Genomic DNA, 18,712 nt, shown 5'->3' on the forward strand with positions numbered 1-18,712 from the left:
CTTCACGTTAATATTGTTTTATTTTAATCGTACACCACGCAGCGGGGATAGCTCAGTTGGGAGAGCGTCAGACTGAAGATCTGAAGGTCGCGTGTTCGATCCACGCTCACCGCAATTTTTTCATTTTCCTTTTTACCATTCCGCAACTTCCATTTTTATTTTACCAATCTACCCCTGACTTCTCTCACAGGCGCGCCGCCACGCCCCCGCCCGCCGCAACAATTCCCCATTTCTTTCCCGCCTCTATCTCCCGCCTCTTCCCCTCCCAGAAACCCCCCCAAACCCTAGCCTCCACGCCCCCGCCTCCGCATCCAGATCGGCCGCGACCATGGCGCTCAAGCAGAAGGGCACAGACGCCGCCGCCGCCGCCGACCCCAAGAAGCGCCGCCGCGTCGGCTTCTCCGGCATCGGTACTAAACCCGACCCACGCCTCACCCCCTCATTTCCGGCCCGTTTACCCTGCTGGATTCGTGCATCTGGCGGCGCGTCCGCCGCGCGGTTTTGTCCCAGTGCGGCTGTTGTTGGGCTCCGGCGTGTTTTGTTTTTTTGACTTCTAATTTTATTTTATTTTTTTGGCTCGGCGGCTACGCTTGGGGCACGGCTGCTCTGCAGTTTCGTTTGGAGCGGAGCTGGGACGGTGCTGCTTCCGATTGAAGAGCCTCTGCTGCTCAGATTTTTGTTTGTTTGACGGGATTCAGGTGTCCTTGCTTGATTTGGTGCCTGCAGCGTGGAAACGCGGGGAGCTGCTCTGTGCTAGTCAAAAGGGCTGCGGAGAAGTTAGGAAATTGTTAGGCTTTGCACTGTTTTGTGGACTGAGGTTGCACATTGTATGGAAGTGAATTGCTTTCTCTGCCCTTCGTGGAGGGGTCGATCTAGTTATTCTCAGCTTGGTTAAACCCTGATGCGCTGAACTTAAGTCTTGGACAGCCACATGGGTTAAATTCCACCTTATGAACAGTGCTAGGGCTCGAACAGCAAACCCTGTTGGGGAGGGGGGTTGCTGTGAAATTGTATCTCTTAGAAGATTCCTAATGAGCTCCGTGGAAGGAGGAACGATGTTGTATGTCTTAGTGTTCAAATGGTGAAACTAGATGATTCCTAATGAGCTCCGTGGAAGGAGGGGCCATGGCTCACTTTGGCCTCAATGAAGCTCCGCCATTGCTTATGAATGCTGTTTTTCTTTCCTGTGGATGCGTTCCCCCCTTATTTTGTTTTCCTTGTGAGGTGCGCCCATCATAGTTTAAACTGCAGACTTTTATTTTGCCTTCACAAACATGAACAGCTATCATTTTTGTGGTTGTAGCAGTCCTAGCAAGAGTCGCTCTGCAAGATACAAGTTACATGTGCTGTTTGTTCATCTATGTGGATGTTACATGCTAATTTCTCTTGCGCTTTTCAGTCCTTTCAGGCACCCCAATTTATATTGTAAATGCAGGCTAACTGATTTAGTTACCTTCCATTTCCTTTTGTTGCGCAGATGCTGGAGTCGAGGCAAATGAGTGTATGAAAGTGTTTCTGGGTGTGTAATTACTCTCATCAATCCTCTGTAAATTATGATTTCTAGCAGCCATTTCACCCCTTCTTTATGCAAATTGTAGTTTTTGGCAACCTACCTCTTTAGCCCGCTATAACCTATATTACGTATCAAAGTAAACAGCAGTCTTCAAAACTAATAGTGAATCGCAAGTTTGGTTGTAGTTGCATAGTTCGACTGACTGACTGCAGTGAATTAGACAGTTATTTATATGCCCTGGAACTGAATTAACTCAATGGAATCATAATCCTATTAATTTGGTTTCTCCAGACTCCTAATTTTTTTCTACTGTTGGTTTTATTACAGCAAGAAACTCTGATGAGGTGGGCTCTGAAGACTGCACTTCTATTCAACCATTTGACCTAAACCATTTTTTTGGTGAAGATGGAAAGATATATGGTTACAAAAATCTTAAGGTAAGCAAAGTATTTTACTGTTATTGAAATAGCAGACTCTTCAGCCCTCTCTTCCACTAGTTCTTTCTATAAGTTTGACACGCTACTTATCTGACCATGATTGTATTGGATATGCTACTTTGTTTCAGATAAATGTGTGGATAAGTGCAATATCATTCCATGGATATGCTGATATTTCATTTGACGAAACATCTGATGTGAGTATTGCCTATTTGATTGTAGCTCTCAATCTGTGCTGAGTCTTGAATTCTTTATATATACAGATGATTTTCTGTACATTTAGCATGTGCAGTTACTGTGTATGGTTGCCAGCTGTAATTTGATATTGCTTTAGAATTTGGTTATAATTCGTCCATTACCTTTTAGCTTGTTTTTACTTGTCCATTTGAATTGATCAATGACTCAATGACACCGCACAGCAAACCAATTCTAACCTTCAACCATCATTGCTCACCTTTGCTATTTTTCTTTGTATCTGAATGTATTGGCTACTCTTTTCAGAAAAAAATATGTATAGGCTACTGTTGTTCGTGAGCACTCTAATCCAGAATTTGAAATTTCAGTTGACATGTATTTGTTAGTAAAAGTAAATTTAGTCCTTCCTGATTTCCTCAAGACATTGACAAAACATTTTACTGATCTTCCAGGGAGGAAAAGGAATAACTGATCTAAATACTGTTCTTCAGGTCTGTTTCATTCACAATGTCATTGTTTAAGCAAATAAACCTCCACACATATGTTTTGTATTTCTTAAGCTTCGTACATTCTGTGACAGAGCATTTTTGGAGAAAGCTTGGTCGAAAAAGAGGAATTTATGCAAACCTTTTCAAAGGAATGCGAATACATCAGGTACTCTTATTTCTTCACAGTAGTATGCTGCAGCAGTATTATTTGTTGCTTCAGGAAGCAAGACATAATTGTTCTTATGGTTGCAGAGATGTGGTGACAAATGGTAGTGCCATAAAGCATAACGGCACAAATGAATCAGATCCAGCAGTTGAGGTAATATGTTTTTTCCTTGGTTTTTTTATGCTTTTTTATATGAAACTTGTACCATTTATGTAATTTTTTTCCGCTGATCAATGTATCTAACTAATATATGTTAAAGTAAGTTTGCTCTACGAAGTGTTATCATGGATCAATTTATGACACTATTTTTTGCCAATCAATGTAAAGCCCAATCACTTTCAAAATTTAAAATTTGCTTTGTAGCTTGAATTTGTTATTTACCTGGATGTTCATGTTCAGCCTGTCGTTCGTGGTATCATCTCTACTCAGGTGCCAAAAATCTTGAGATTGATTTATATTTGATTCCCAGATTGTTCGAGTTGAACTCCAAGGTGTTGCTGCATTCCTTTATTCTCGCCTGGTGCCGCTTGTTCTGCTTCTAGTTGAAGGTAACTGAAGGCTTTGAAATATACTAGTCTGCTTTACTTGGAACTTCTTCATTCTGATATCATTGCACTCTAGGTTCCACGCCTATAGATATTGGGGAACATGGATGGGAAATGCTTCTGGTAGTAAAAAGGACAACACAAGAGTCCGTTTCAAAATTTCAACTGCTAGGTTTTGCAGCTGTCCATAATTTTTATCATTACCCTGAGAGCACTCGGTTGCGGATCAGCCAGGTTTGCCCTCTCACAGTTTTACTTTCTGTTTGCTTCATTGAAGTTATTCTCCATGATTTTGTCAATCTCATTGAAGTTATTCCATGGTATTGCTAAGTTATACTTTCTGTTGTTGGACTCACGGGCAGTCTGGTTTTTAGATATTAACCTGACTTGATAAAGTTGCATAGCTAAATGTTTTGGAAAGTTAAGCAAGTTTTTGGTTTGGTTGGGTGTTTTTCCTGATTTTGTTTTGTTTTATTTTCAGATACTGGTGTTGCCACCTCATCAGGGTGAAGGCCATGGCCTTCGGCTTCTTGAGGCAATCAATTCTATTGCACAATCTGAGAACATATATGACGTAACCATAGAAGACCCTTCAGATTATCTGCAGTATGTGCGTTCATCTATCGACTGCCTCCGTCTTCTCACACTTGATCCAATCAAACCAGCGCTCAGTGCTATGGTATCATCTCTGAAGGAGACCAACCTTTCAAAAAGGACTTGCAGCTTGAAGATGGTTCCGCCAGCTGACCTGACCGAGACTGTCCGGCAGAAGCTGAAGATCAACAAGAAACAGTTCCTGCGGTGCTGGGAAATTCTGATCTATCTAAGCCTTGATTCTGAGGACCGTAAGAGCATGGACAACTTCAGGGCCTGCATATATGACCGCACCAAGGGTGAAATCCTTGGCGGTGCCACTGGAACCAATGGGAAGCGTCTGGTGCAGATGTCAAGCAGTGTGAACGAGGAGGTGTCTTTTGCTGTGTACTGGACACAAGAGGGTGGGGATGCTGACGACCAGACAGTTGAGCAGCAACCAGAAGATCTCAAGACCCAGGAGCAGCAGCTTAATGAGCTTGTGGACAACCAAATGGAGGAGATTGTTGGGGTTGCGAAGAATGTTAGCTCGCGTGGTAAGGATAAACTGGCAGACCTGGCTGCTCTTTGAATTTGGGTGATCCCTCCTCCATTTTATGCTAATGTGGTAATGCATGGAAGCTTTCCTGGTGAGGTATCTTTTATAGTTGGCTTCAGGGTAGAAAGGCTTAAGTTGGTTTACAGAGTCCGCAGAGTAGTACAGCCAACAGAAACCTAGGTGCTCGGTAGAATTTGTTGCGGCAGATTATTACGTACTTCATTTTTGGAACCTGTGATGAGAATGTTACGTACAATTCGCTTGGCAACCATGCCAAATCTTGAAATATTCCTTGCAGTACTTCCCGTTAGACCTCAAGCTTATCGTGAGTTTTTACGGTGATTGGTCCCTCTCCTAAAATAAGTTGATTTTTACCATTGCCCTAAGTTACTTTACAGAGGAGTACCAACATCTACATCACCAAATAAGTACACTATGGAAATTATTCTATGATGGACCTAATGATATTAATATTGTGTCATAAATATTAGTACTCTTTTTTATAAGCTTGATCAAACTTAACATAGGGCAAGTCTAGAAATCACCTTGTTTTGGGAATGAGAGAAGTATTCTGTTATTGATTTTTATGTAGACAACAATTGTTCGATTTCTATTGAGAGCTTGTTATGATTCAAAACACTGTAAACAGATCAACTTCAGCTCAGAAGTTGATATCAACCAAATGGTAGTGATCACAGGGTCGGCTTGGTATGTACAGATGGGAGAAACCTTGAAGAGGTAGCTGAGCTCAGTAGCTTACACAACACATCCACGGCTTATTGTTTACACATGCAAAAGTTAACTTTGCAATCCTGCTTCAGATTGACAAGCTTTTAGGTTGTTGACATGTCACGTTATTACATACAAACATGTAGTATCTTATGAAAAAGTATGTATAAGCTTGTGAATTGGGATGTAGCTCACACCTCACAGCACTTTGAGAAGCTGCGACTTTACCAAAACCTTGATACTTGTACACAGAAACCGCAAGTTCAGTCTTTGCAAGATAAGCAATTGTAGATTCAAACCTTTTCACAAACATACACTAGCATTGCCTCCGCAAAGCAGATAGTTAAGTACCAACTTTAGACTTCCAGTAGAGGCCGTCAACAATAAGCCAAATTCAGATACAGGCACAATTTACAGACTCATCTTGATTCAGAACTTTTAACCTGGATTGGATATTTAAACTCCCAACTAGAAGAACCAGAAAAGTATAAGTCAATAACATCCATTTTGGGATTTGGGGAACTTCAGTTTGCCACAAAAAATTCAAGTTGTAGGAACATCCACTAAAAGCTGAAATGTTTATGGAAACGGGACTGATCACTGAAACAAGGAGAGAAATCTCAAAACAATCAAACTAAAAAAAAGGACAACATGAATCCTTTTCTCGTTAACAATAATGGGAAGGAGATGAAAGAAAGTTAGCTAAGAAGATAATATTGTGATAATTCAACTAGTAAATGCAACAAAATGCAAATGAACAATAGATAAAATTTAAAATCATGTGGTAACCATGGAACACAATAAGAAAATCGAATACCTATGTATGGAAGCATGGAAAGGCACAATCTTTCCAACAATAGATTTGGATTACATACAAACATGGGAAATATTTGTCAAAAATACATAAAGCACTGAGGTCACAGAGCGTTGAGAAGCTGAAAGCTTAGACCCGACCTTATTACTTGCACACACAATTGAGGACTCTCAAAGTCCTTGTACACACAAGCAATTGCATATTCAAAACAGTGCACAAATATACACTAGTGTGTCTTCACATGACAAGGAGTTCATAAAAAACCCATTGTAGACCTGTAGTGGAGATGCACCAACGATGAACCAAACCCAGGTACAGGTACAGCTTCATCTTGCCAATGGATGAAATGTGGACACCATAGCTTCTATATCACTCCCTCGGCTTGCCCTGATGCTACTGTCCTTCTCGCGAGATTCCTCCAACGCCAGGCTCTCCTTCAACTGTATCACAACTGTGGCCATAGTCGGCCTTTGAGCAGCAGAATCCGCAGTGCACGTCATAGCAGTGTCGATTACCTTCCACATGGAGCTGATGTCATAGGCACTTCCAAGCTGCAAATCGGCAATGGAACCGATGTCGCCAGTGGCAATCTTTTGTTTAACACGCTGAATGATGTGGCCATGGCCTGGCACTATTGGAGGCATGCCTGTGGCTACCTCAAGCAGAACAACTCCGAAACTGTATACATCGCTACTCTCAGTGAGCCTTCCAGTGAGGTAGTACCTGAAGAAAGAGTAATAAGAACGCTCAAGAAAACAGAACACCAGGCAAGCCTAATGCCCTAATCTTATTGAATAAAAAAAATGCATGGATAGGAAACCATGTGGCCTATAATAACACGAGTTTAACTAGTTTTGTTTCACCTACTTGGCATGCTCAGCTGTTTACAATATATTCGTTAAAAAATAAGGTACATAAAAAGGTACCAATATGTAAATGAAATATACACAGGGAAAGACATACTCAGGGTCCATGTAACCAGCTGTGCCAGCTGCAGTGGCTGATATGTGAGTCTGAGTATCGCTGAGATATGTCTTGGAAAGTCCAAAATCTCCTATTTTAGCTTGCAGTTTTTGACCCATGAGAATGTTGCTGGTCTTCACATCCCGGTGCACTATTGGCAGATTGCAACCTTTGTGCAGATAATCCAGGCCTTTATAAATCACAGGAAATGCCAAAAAATGAGAATAACATATTATATAGTTAGAAAAGTCCAGTTCTCTTCATGCGTTTTTATTGCAGCATACCTTGTGCAGCTTCAAGCACTACATGTACACGTGTCCTCCAATTCAAGGCTTCAGCAGCATCATTTTTACCTTCAATGTTTTAACAGAACAGAACAGTTTAACAACTTCACATGTCAATTTCAACAAATTTCTTGAATGTTTCTTCATTCTAGTTTTGTTGTAATCTTCTCCAATAGAATTGCACAACTTAATAATCAAAATAAGATCAATTTGTTTAGTATACACATTAGGTGAAGTCATACAGGAAAATAAAATGATGTGTCATCCACAACCATTACGATCATACAGGAAGATAAAATGATGTGTCATCCACACACATTACGAAGTGCAGCGAGGCTGTTGGTTGGGTTAGTTAGAGGTAACTCCCTGTAGCTGACAACATCGAGTCACCCCCATCCCAATGTTGAGAGGATGGACAATATAAGCATGACGCTGGCAAAAATTTCATGACCATGCTGCGGATTAGGGGCTTCAGAAGGAAGACACGTAGATAGGCCAAAAAAGGATTCTATTTTTTCAGATACCAGAAGCATATAAAAGTCTGTTGAGATGGCTTCCCTCTGTCTTAATGAAATGACACGCACCTCTCTTGTGTTGTTCGGGAAAAAAAGTCAAGATGGCTTCGCACGTAAAAGCCATGCATAGATATTTCAAAAGCAATTTGAAAAGGCCACCCAGCTGATTATTCCTAAATCAGTACTCAATAGGCTTGCAATAGACAAACCTCTCAGATGATCAAAAAGACTGCCATGAGACATGTACTCATAAACCAGTGCCAAATGATCTTTCTCCCAGCAGTAACCAATCAGAGACACTAGGTTCCTGTGATGCACCTTTGTCAAACTCTGAACCTATGTAACAAGATATGGATCATAAATTATTGCAAAAATAGGCTTATAATGTGACTTCAAGTTTTCTAGGTGACTGAAATTTATTACCTCAGATAAAAATTCATCAAGCCCATGCGATGATGATTCAGAACGCATCTTGACAGCAACCTCAGTGTCATCTTCTAAACGGCCATAATAGACGGGCCCAAAACCTCCTTGCCCTATGAGTTTCTTGAAATTATTAGTGAGCACCTCCAGCTCTTTGTATGTGAACCGGCGATTGTCAGATTTTTTCTGGTTGCCCTCATGACTGCTTGGAGCATTGTCAAATTGTGAATCTGTTGTCAGGTCATGTGTGGAAACTGGTTGCACTAGCATCAGATAAGAAAGGTCAAGTATTATAAACGGAAAACATTAATACATGTCAGTACAGAATAGAAAAACAGGATGCACACCATTGCGCTTTCTTTTCTCCCTCCAGATGAAATATGCAAGAAGAAGTACAACTACTACCAGCACAGGAACCACTACTGAAACCACTATGATAGCTTTATTTCTTGGTGGGCTCGATGATGGTTTGCAGGTAGAGACATCATAGTCATATCTGAAATTATATAAGACAATCAGGTCTGGCTTATTTTCGAGGAGAAAAATGTCTCAAACAATCAGTTGTTTGAAAGTCACAGCAACTGATACAACATAAAACTCAGAAGCATATTAATAGAAAAGGAGACATTCTAGATATTGAGAAGAAAATCCAAACCTGAAAGTTAGTGACCCCGTGTAACTTTTACATAGGGAGTTATCACTCAGCTGGTTGCCAGATACATTTCTGTAGAAAGTGAAAGAAAATTGGTAAAGTCCTTGGTTTGCTAAAAATTTGCAAGAAATATACACTTACAGGACTCGTAGGGAAGGCAAACTTAGTAGGGAATCAGGTACTGATCCACTTAAGTTGTTGTGAGATAAATCCCTGAAACATGTGCACGATTATAGTGAGCAAGGACAAAAGTATATAGATAGTCAATTCAAACTCTACATGAAGGAGATTTGATAAAATTAAGGTTTTATCCTGCTATAGCTTGATTTATGACATCAATGAAGCCTGTTTAGATACAAAGTATTGTTTTTGAGTATTGGAAAAATTATGGTTGTATAAAATACTTCGGCTTTGAAAAACTACTAGGTGTTTGGATACAACAAGCCCTTGGAGTTTTCAAAACCATGGTATTATCGAAATTATGGTCTCTTTGGACCCCCCCCTCCCAAACTACAGTTTTACGTGCTATTGGCTTAGAAAACTACAGTTTCTTGATACCATAGTTTTCTTAGACTACAATACCCAAACAGGCCCTCAATCATTAAGCTTGTGGTTGGAAATAAAGCCTTATAGTTCAGTCACTGGAAACATAGTCCTGACAAGTATGCTGTGGTTTATCAATTAATTTGCTGGAGCCATCTGACCAATACTGACCAATACTATAGAGGAAGATGCATTAACTATTGAGAAATTTAGCCAGAAAGAGTTATTTAGTTTTTAACTGGAAAAAGTGACGATGCAGTTATGCCAGCTGCCACAAAAAAAATAATGATATCCTGCATAAGTCTCATCCATTCGATTGCCAACCACCTGTGACGAATCTACAGGGGGTACTGGCAGTGCTGCAGCAACTGTCATCCTAGGATAGACCATGAAAATGTTAGCCTATTAGTCTATAAGTTAGACATTTTGTTTATAAAATGTGAAGTTATCACAGCTAAAAGAGGCCAAGCACCCCCTTAAGGTTGATCCTAGATTTGCCCCTGGCAACCTCAGATTTTGAAATTGGACAAGACATGCACCAAAATGAGTTGTGATGCATGTTACTAGATTAGAAACCAAGATGTGTATTAAGTCCTATCTCCTCTGTATAGAAGCTTGAGCTCGGGGAGAGTGGTGTATGGCATTATAACTTTACAGAGGCCTGTAGTCTGAATTCGCTCCAACAAATCTCTAGACTAGATCCAATAAACTAACTTATTAGCCCAGAACGTGTGAGCCAAAGACAATGTCTTATCATTATCACAGGTAGTAGAATGGGATTGTCAGTCATGGAATGTAGAGCCTGGGGACATAAGTATGAAAGCAGAGGAGATTAGTTTGTTATATAGCACTTACAAATTCTCGAGCGCCGTGAGCAGTGTAAAGTTCTTAGATATTGCACCATGCAAATAGCTGTTTGTGAGGTCTCTGCATGAGAATTTGTAGTCCACCATAAATCAAATGCATAAATAATATGCTAGCACACGTAAGATCGCGACGTAGGACCTCAAAAACAATGTTTGAAATACTCACAGTGATGTTATCCTCGTAGTGTTACCACTTGTATTGCTGCATTTCACGCCGTCCCAAGCATATTTGGTTGGAAAACATGGATCACCCATCCAGTTTTTCTTCACTCCGTACTCAATTTTGATAGCCATGATGGCGTCAACTAGCATACAAAAAGTACGGTCATGACTGTTTAGGAACTGGGTGTAATCATCCAGATACATGGCTTAAACCAATTGCATATATGATGAAAAGGGTAAAAAATCAATTCAAAGTAGAATACTTGGCAAACCATTTTAACATCCCTGCTTCAGACCCAGCTATCAGTGCCATATCCTTAAGCGGCATTTGATCGAGCACGTTGGGCATTGGGGCGGGCGCATCAGGTGGGCGTCGGCATCGCGGTCGGATGCTTAAGACGAAGGATGCTTAAGACGAAGGATGCTTATTGGCGCAGCTCGTCTCCGCGGCCGTTGCTGGAGGGTTAGGCCCTTGCCACACCTCGTCGGAGGGAGCGGGCGGCACGCCGCCACCATCAGTCTCACACTCTCACCAGCGAGGAACTCTCTCTCTCTCTGATTGTAGTCATTTTTTGTAGTATAATTTTAAATTGTAGAATATCTCATAAGCTGTTCCACCCTAAATTTTACCGGATGAAAATGAATTGATCAAAGCGGATAGTATACTATTCGATTCGGATATGTTGATCTTTAAAGATCATAACCGTTTTGTATAAACCATAGATCATATCCGTTTCATATAAACTATATCCTTAAATTTTAGATTCAGACCAGATTAGACGTGAAAATTATCCGACTCCTCACATTTTACATATGGAACACTGCATCACCTCGCATGACGATGGGAGGGGTCTCTCCACTGCTCCAAAAACCACAGCACAAAGCCTCCTCCGTCCGTCACCGCTAGTGGCTAGTGCTAGGGCAGCAGCGGCGGCCCGTGGCGAGGCTGAAGTCAGCCTTCGCTCACACCTCCCCCGTCCTCTCCTCCTGTTATCCCTCTTCTTCCTCACATTTTTGTTTGAATCTCGGATATGCTCTAGACATGCTCACCCTCAAGCAACCTCTATTTAAATCCGTGCTCAGCCTCACATCAAGTTTTTAACATGGTAGTTGCTGGGGGGGGGGGGGGGAATTAATGGGACGTCCATAGCTGCCACTGTTACGGATGTTGTACGGTGGCGGCCATCCACGTCGGTCCAAGGCTCCGCACCAGTGTGGTGCCCCGTGTGCTTGGGCAAGAGTCGGCGGCGGGTGTTGCTGCTGCTGAACAGACGCCTTGTGGTGGCGGCCATCCACGTTGGTCAGAGGCTTTGCACTGACGTGGTGCCTTGCGCTTAGGGACGTTGGCGAAAGTCTTGACGTCGGGGTATATGTGGATATGCCATAATTTACCCTTTGCCGGGGTTTGTTGTTTTCTTACTCATGGTTATGCCACATTTTTATCCTTGTGCTAGGGCTTGTTGTTTGGTTGAGGTCTAGTTTAGCTAGGTAGTTATCATGGTTTTTGTTGTAGGGTTTATGAAAACGAGGTGGCCACATTCAATACAATTTAGGTGGGGATGCTCTCCTCCAAATGACCATTAAAAAAGTTATTCACACCATTTTCACCTCTACTTGTAATTCAACCACTTCATAATCTGAGTAGATCCAATTAGAATCCAGCTTTTATAAATTTAAATTTAACAAACCACAATATACAATTACAAACTATCCTCCACAAGGAATGAATCTAAACAGATCCTTAGCCCTCTAGCGAGGCATATTTATTGCCCCATTTTGCTATCTCTACCCAATATCCACATGCGCTATCCATGAATTATGATCTTTCTCATAATTATTTTTGTATAATTTTGTATCTCAAGAATAAATTTATTATTAGATGTCCTATTATATCAAAACAATGATAACAAAATGCATGGTGTATTTTTTCTATCATGTATTATAGTGTCGGCTACCATCTCGCAGAGAATTTTAACTTAAGACTCCACTTTTACATGGAGAACAAAAAGATAAATGGTATGAGTGGGTAAATTAATTAAATCAAATGATAAAGTTTAGAGGTAAAGGGAATAAAAAATAGTTCAGGGGTTATTGGAACTTTGACTATACTTTAAAAGAAGTAATTTGAACTTTTCCAAAATTAATTACTCCATCCATCCCTAATTACTATTTGTTTTAGCTTTCTAGATACATAGTCTTTACTATGGACCTAGATGTATGCATGTGTAAATACGTAGCAAAAGTTATATTAAAAAAGTCAAAATGAATATTAATTTAGGATGGAGAAAGTATATTTGATATTCTTTTTGGTGATTGTGAGGGAAGGTAGCCCGGGCTTACAGTCTTCAGGGAGTGTCGTTGGACTCTCGTACGGAACGCGAACGTAGATCTCCAACGCATTGATCATCGGAGGCAGCACGGAGGTGGCGCTCGCAGAAAGAGTGATGTTGTAGTTGCCGTCGGTAGACGTGTAATTTTCAGTGTACACAGTGGATGAAGCCATGTACGAGGGGCTGTACGACTTCAGGGTCGGTCCTGATTGATTCTCGTTGGTGTTGATGTCAAACCGCCGAATCTGGGTGTCTTGAAAGTCGGCGAAGTGCAGGTATGTCATAAACGACGACGAGCGATATTGCCACGTTATGGCGGTGAGCGCCGTGTCGTTGACCGTTGCCGCGACGGCCGTCTGCAGAATGGGCGAGGGCACGGCGAAATTGGTGTCCGGCTGGATGGTCCGCTCGGTCGATTCGTTCACCCACCGTGAGCTGGCCATCACCATCGGCCACCAGTAACGATCGTATCGATCATCAGGATACCTTCATGAAATCAAGACAAAGATGTATGGTTGAGGATTAGATCCAGGGATAAAAACGGATCGGAAAAATCCTATTTCCGCTTGCCCATTTTTCTGTATTTATCCTATATTTTGAGCTATATGAAAATGGGATGGTAAACTTCAGGAATGTAATATGAATACCCAGGAGCGGGACGTGATATAATTAAGGATGTATCCCATCCGTATTTGCGAATCCCGTTTATAATTTACAAGGATAGGCTTAACACCCAGCCCCTCACGCCTCGGCTAGTCAGCCCAACAAGCCCAACAGGTAAGTGGCTCAAATTTTAATACTAACTATTCTCTTGTGCACAAATATAAGAATTTAGGATACTTTGATCAATAATATCTATAAAAATAAATTATTTTAAATAAAAGAGTTAAATATTATGATTGTTTGATGATGAATCTATATTTGTGTACTAGCAACATTATTTATTTATATGTTGGTAATATTTACAATTTTTTCCATTAATAATCAAATTTTAAAAAGTTTAACTTATGAGAAAATTAGAAATAATGCCTATATTTGTGGATAGATGGTAGCAGTCAGTAAAAAATAAATTATAGCAGTAGAAATATCTCTCTAACCGTGTAATTGAATCGCTTGACCCCATGTTTTCCCGTGCATACGTGGATATGATCAGGCCGGGTACGACCAACGGATAGAGCGCATCCCCGAGCTGCCGTAGCTCCAGGGCGGACATGAACGGCGTGCCGCGGCCGGTGTTCACCAGGCACACCGGCGCCCACCCTGCCCACGCGACGAAGATCGCCTCGATCACGAAGTTCATCGTCGCATCCGTGTAGACGGTGTCCCAGTAGTTGGGCCCCAGGCGCAGGTCGAAAGACAGCGACGAGCTGTTCGTGCCGTCGTAGTTGCCGTACGCGAAGCTGGCCCGCACCAGGTACTTGGTGTCGGCCACGGTGGGGAGCGCGTAGCAGTTCCGCATGCCGGACGGGAAGCTCCTGAGCGTATGTTGACGGTACAACCACGAGCTCTCGAGGTTGGGAGCTATCCTGCGGTTCTCGCCGGAATCTATGTAGGGGCCATCGGAGACGTAGACGATGCCGGTGATCTTGTCCGTGTAGCCGCTGTAGCTGTCGTCCAGGCCGCAGTCGATGCTCAGGAAACCTGCATCCATGGCTCATCAGTAATAATTCCGAGGTCATGTGATCGATGCAGTGAAGCGATCGAGATTGGTACCTGGCTGGCTGACGACGACGACAGGGGCGAGTAGCAGTAGTAGAACAAAGAACGCGAGAGCCATTGTTGGTCTGAGGAACGATGAGCAGCGCAGCACTAAGAAACACCACGGTTCCATATTTGTAGAGCTATGTCAACATTACTTGAAGAGAAGCGGAATAAAGGGAAAATAAATAATCCCTCCATTTTTTGAATGCCAAACTTACCCTGCTGGAGCCTACTGAAACAAATCCTCGTTTGAGGATGTAAACTGAGTAATATAAAGTCGCACTTCGAGGCTATGTGTTGCGCTTGTTCTCATCTAATGTAGTAATTCATTTAAGGCAATCCCAATGCCGTGACCTGACTAATATACTCCCGTTCCATCCATTTCAAAATGTAGGTTGTTTTGATTTTTCTAAATATTACTATATATACATCTAAGTATAGAGTTATATCTAGATACGTAACTAGGGACGAACCCAGAAACCGGCTAAGAGGGGGCTGATCCCAGCTTAACAGCTTAACGGAAGCTCATCTGTGTTTTCTCCTTTACTATTTGGCTTGTTTTCTCCGAAGCATCCTTTAGTTTTTTAGCCTTAGGCCCAGGCTGCAGCCTGGGCAGTCCGAGTCGTAGGTCCGCCACTGTATATAATAAAATCTATATATTTAGAAAAGTCAAAACAACTTACATTTTTGAACAGAGGGAGTAATTTTTTATAGAATAAATTAGCATCCTACGATGTGGCAAGATAATTGAGGAGAGAGAAGAAAATTGTTTCTTACCGAAGAAACTAGGTCTACGCGAGAACAAAAGAAGGTAGAAAGGGGATATGGACAAGAAATGGGAGAGAGGAGAATGGATTGGATGATTATTTATTTTGAAGAAGCCATCCACTGTAAATATGACATTTTAAGTATGGAAACTATACCTGATAGCCTGATGGTGTCTGAAGTAGAATTTTCCTCAGCTTGCTTGTATTGCCCCTCTGTCACATTTTCACCGACCACGATCTAATAACTAGTTTTTTCTTCTTGTGTTTCTAAGAACTCCTGTAATTTTTTGAAGCTCGAAGCTTTTGTTTGTTCAAAAAGGAAAAGAAAAAAACCTTGTCAACCACCTGCAAGGCGCGGACGTGCGGCCAGCCAGCCACCACAGAAAGGACGACGGTTTCATGAACAATAATCTCGCAAGACTGATTTTACAGTCGTTACAGGTGAGTATAAGATTATGCCTTGGAGTCACCAAAATTTTACCTGCTGATTTAGAATTTGATGGTGCCTTCCGAGGATCGTAAAAATGCTCATGCATGGTATAAACATTCATGCACACGTACATGGATGGAGGCATGGACCCTTCTCGTTTATCACTGCAAGGTGCTTGTTTGTGCCATTTACCGCTTAGATGCAATTGCAAAACTAAAACTAACGTAAGGAGACATTACTGGAGAACTGGACATCCATCCAGCGACCCAAATCTCAGACGGACGAAACATGATCTGAGACTAATGAGTTATTAGTCCCGAGTCCAACAACCACAATCGATGAGGCTCATTAGTAGCGGTTGGTAATACCAATCGGTACTAAAAAGCCACTTTAGTCCCGGTTGCAACGTCAACTTCCTGCGAAGGGAATCTGGTGGGACTTTAGTCTCGGTTGGTAATACCAATCAGAACTAATACTTGGGGTTATCAATCGGGACTAATGAGCTTATTGGACCATTTAGATGCAATTGTGAAACTAAAACTAATGTAGGGATCGGAGAGGGGTCCTCAGGTGGTCAACAGCGAGGAAGTGGTGAGTAGAGATGAGAATTTCGATATACTACGTACTATATGCAAAATCGGAGATTAATAAGTTAACATGTCACAAGGGCATATTGGTCATACCCAAAAAAACTAACACGCGAAATGCTTGGTAATAACGTTTCATGGGATGAAAAATAGAGGATAGTAAGCACTAACCCCAACTAGTGGCAAAAGGAAATTCTGTCTTCTCTCTTGCTTATGTGGTTGTCCATCCGACATATGTTCTCTCTCCCAAAAGTATATATTATATGCCACATATACAAGTACCATCCGACATATGTTGAGGCGTTTTTTCTTTTTTTGATACTGAGCCTCGAGGCGTTGATTGACTAGCTCCTGCAGACCTAAGCGGCCGACGTAAGTCAATTGCAACACTTTAGCAAACAAATGCGCTGCTAATTCTGATCGAGTTGACATTGGTGCACCCTAATCTTTCTTGATGCGAAACAACGTTTTCTTTTCCTTGGTTGGTCGCGCTCTAAAATTTTAGTGGCTATTTTTATTTGGTTATCAGCTTGCTGATTTCAACGTAGCATCATAGTTCACTGATAGTCAGATACAATGGATTCGATAGCAACAACGTTTTGGACTGAGTAGGACTAGGAACCAAAAATTAGGATTGTGTAGAAATTAACCACGAGAACACCAGTACCACTAAAATCCTCGTCCGGGCCAACTAATAAATGTCATCCAAGCACACTATCCAACCGGCACAACAAAGACAACACAGATACTCGCGCATGCATATTCCTGAAGGCCACCTCTGAGCTACGCCAACTATTGGAAACCCATCTTTAATTCCGGTTGGCTAATAGATCCCCAAAATCCAACCGGGATAAATTATTCGGGATAAAAGGTCCCCCTCTTTAGTCCCGGGTCATTCATCCGGGACTAAAGATTCCCTTTAGTCCCGGTTGGTATTACCAACCGGGATAAAAAAGGTTCCAAAAAAATAAAAAAGGAGTGCCCGTTCCGTTCTGGGCCCTCGCCCGCCAGTGCCGTGGCGATGCCGCTTTGCCCACGCGGTGCCATTCTCGCCTGCCCGCGCCGCACCGTCCTAGCCGGCTCCTCCGTGCTGTCCTCACCCGCTCTGCCCGTGCCGCACCGCCCTCGCCCGCCCGCGCCGTCCTTGCCCGCTCCAACCGTGTTGCGCCATCCTCGCCCCCCCGCGCCGCGCCATCCTTGCCCACTCTGCCCGCGCCGCACCGTCCTCACCCACGTCACGCCACCCTCACTCGCCCTCCCGCGACGTCCTTGCCCGCTCCGCCCGCACCGCGCCGTGCCGCACTGCGCCACCCGTCCTCCCTCTGCTCCCTCCCTCCCTCACCCACCCGCGCCGCCCTCACCCGGCCACGCCAAGCTAGGAGGAGGAGGCCGGGGAGGTGGGGAGGGAGGGAGCAGAGGGAGAGGAGGAGGCAGTGGGGAGGGAGAGGGAGGAGCGCTAGGAGTTAAGGGAGAGGGAGGGAGGGAGAGGGAGGAGCACTAGGAGATAAGGGCCGGCTGGGTCACGGGTTGCTAGGAGATAAGGGTGGAGCGCGAGAGAGATAAGAGAGAGAGAGGAGTCAGAGAGCTAAGATAAGTCTCGGTTGGTAGCTCCAACCGAGACTAAAATGATCCTTTTAGTCCCGGTTGGAGCTACCAACTGGATTAATCATTTTATCCCGGTTGGTGGCTCCAACCGAGACTAAAAAGGGTCCGTTTACTGGGACTAATTCATTTTATCCCGGCTGTTAGCTTCAACCGGGATTAAAAGCTCCACTTTTGCCCCGGTTGGAACCACCAATGAGATTAAAAGGGTTCCGACAATTTACAAAATTTAGACCCGGGATTAAAAGCCGTTTAGTCCCGGGTCCAAAGTCAACTGGGATAAAAAGGGTTGATGAAAGGTGAGTTCTTTAGTAGTGGCCTTATATATAGTCGCAATAAACTCAGACACATTTTCTTAATATGCAGTTGATAGTTATATTTGGTGCGGCGCGTTTTTGCGTCGATGCAAAAGCATCATCTATTACTGAAATATTAACACCATTAATTTCTAAACTAATTTTAGAAATGCTAGCAATGAGTTGAGAACTCGAGTCTAATGAACAGGTTTCGTTATAAGGAATCTAACCAACTGAATGTTGTTCAGTTCGCATAATAAAAGATGATGTTTGAAGGGACCCAACACACATTTTTGTTGGAAAGAAGCACTTAGTATTAAAAATAAGTGGTTGCAAATAAAATGTAAATTGCATATTAATTTAATTTTTTCTATCCTTTTCAATAAGTTTTCTAGTAAACTATGAAACTTCAGAAAAAATTTTTAATAACAACTAGTGGAAAAAGGAAATTGTTCCCTTGCTTAAGCGATTCTCTAATTGGCATACGTCTTTGAGTACACCGTGGATCCCCAATAATCAGGATACTGGCCGGTCCTGACAAGTGGGCTCGCCTGACCAGAACATGCGCACTG

The 18,712-nt window shown here is 42.5% G+C and overlaps 2 protein-coding genes and 1 non-coding gene across 4 annotated transcripts; 2 read left to right on the plus strand and 1 right to left on the minus strand.

The window, feature by feature from the left end:
- Positions 1-41: 41 nt before the first annotated feature.
- TRNAF-GAA (transfer RNA phenylalanine (anticodon GAA)) lies at positions 42-114 on the plus strand. The gene has a single exon. It is a non-coding gene; the product is annotated as a tRNA-Phe (tRNA).
- A 92-nt stretch (positions 115-206) lies between these two features.
- LOC117845215 (histone acetyltransferase type B catalytic subunit) lies at positions 207-4,786 on the plus strand. 2 transcript variants are annotated; one of them, XM_034726176.2, is made up of 10 exons: positions 207-410; positions 1,478-1,519; positions 1,841-1,950; positions 2,079-2,147; positions 2,598-2,636; positions 2,726-2,799; positions 2,886-2,952; positions 3,269-3,347; positions 3,421-3,578; positions 3,826-4,786. In XM_034726176.2, exons 1-10 carry the CDS (start codon positions 329-331, stop codon positions 4,507-4,509), a joined length of 1,404 nt encoding a protein of 467 aa, XP_034582067.1. In that variant the 5' UTR covers positions 207-328; the 3' UTR covers positions 4,510-4,786. The 2 variants fall into 2 exon arrangements, with proteins under 2 accessions (XP_034582067.1, XP_072148301.1); XM_072292200.1 differs by having other exon boundaries at positions 260-410; positions 613-1,519.
- Positions 4,787-6,027: 1,241 nt separating this feature from the next.
- LOC117845214 (probable LRR receptor-like serine/threonine-protein kinase At1g51810) lies at positions 6,028-14,628 on the minus strand. Its single transcript, XM_034726174.2, has 13 exons — positions 14,471-14,628; positions 13,855-14,398; positions 12,768-13,243; positions 10,432-10,570; positions 10,255-10,326; positions 8,998-9,069; positions 8,860-8,928; positions 8,552-8,700; positions 8,205-8,467; positions 7,991-8,117; positions 7,267-7,335; positions 6,983-7,172; positions 6,028-6,742 (listed from the first exon to the last, which is right to left on the minus strand). The coding sequence occupies exons 1-13, from the start codon at positions 14,586-14,588 to the stop codon at positions 6,346-6,348; spliced, it is 2,685 nt and encodes an 894-aa protein (XP_034582065.1). The 5' UTR covers positions 14,589-14,628; the 3' UTR covers positions 6,028-6,345.
- Between the last annotated feature and the right edge of the window lie 4,084 nt (positions 14,629-18,712).

Source organism: Setaria viridis, chromosome 2 (genome assembly GCF_005286985.2).
Source record: "Setaria viridis chromosome 2, Setaria_viridis_v4.0, whole genome shotgun sequence".
Taxonomy (NCBI): domain Eukaryota; kingdom Viridiplantae; phylum Streptophyta; class Magnoliopsida; order Poales; family Poaceae; genus Setaria; species Setaria viridis.

Coding starts and splice junctions, on each gene's coding strand:
- LOC117845214 (XM_034726174.2), bottom strand. CDS start 14,588: ATGGAACCGTGGTGTTTCTTAGTGCTGCGCTGCTCATCGTTCCTCAGA. Junction 10,571..12,767: donor AACGACACTCCCTGAAGACT/GTAAGCCCGGGC, acceptor TTTGTATGCTAG/TTGACGCCATCATGGCTATC. Junction 6,743..6,982: donor GCTGGTTACATGGACCCTGA/GTATGTCTTTCC, acceptor CTCTTTCTTCAG/GTACTACCTCACTGGAAGGC.
- LOC117845215 (XM_034726176.2), top strand. CDS start 329: ATGGCGCTCAAGCAGAAGGGCACAGACGCCGCCGCCGCCGCCGACCCC. Junction 411..1,477: donor CGTCGGCTTCTCCGGCATCG/GTACTAAACCCG, acceptor TTTGTTGCGCAG/ATGCTGGAGTCGAGGCAAAT. Junction 2,637..2,725: donor ATCTAAATACTGTTCTTCAG/GTCTGTTTCATT, acceptor ATTCTGTGACAG/AGCATTTTTGGAGAAAGCTT.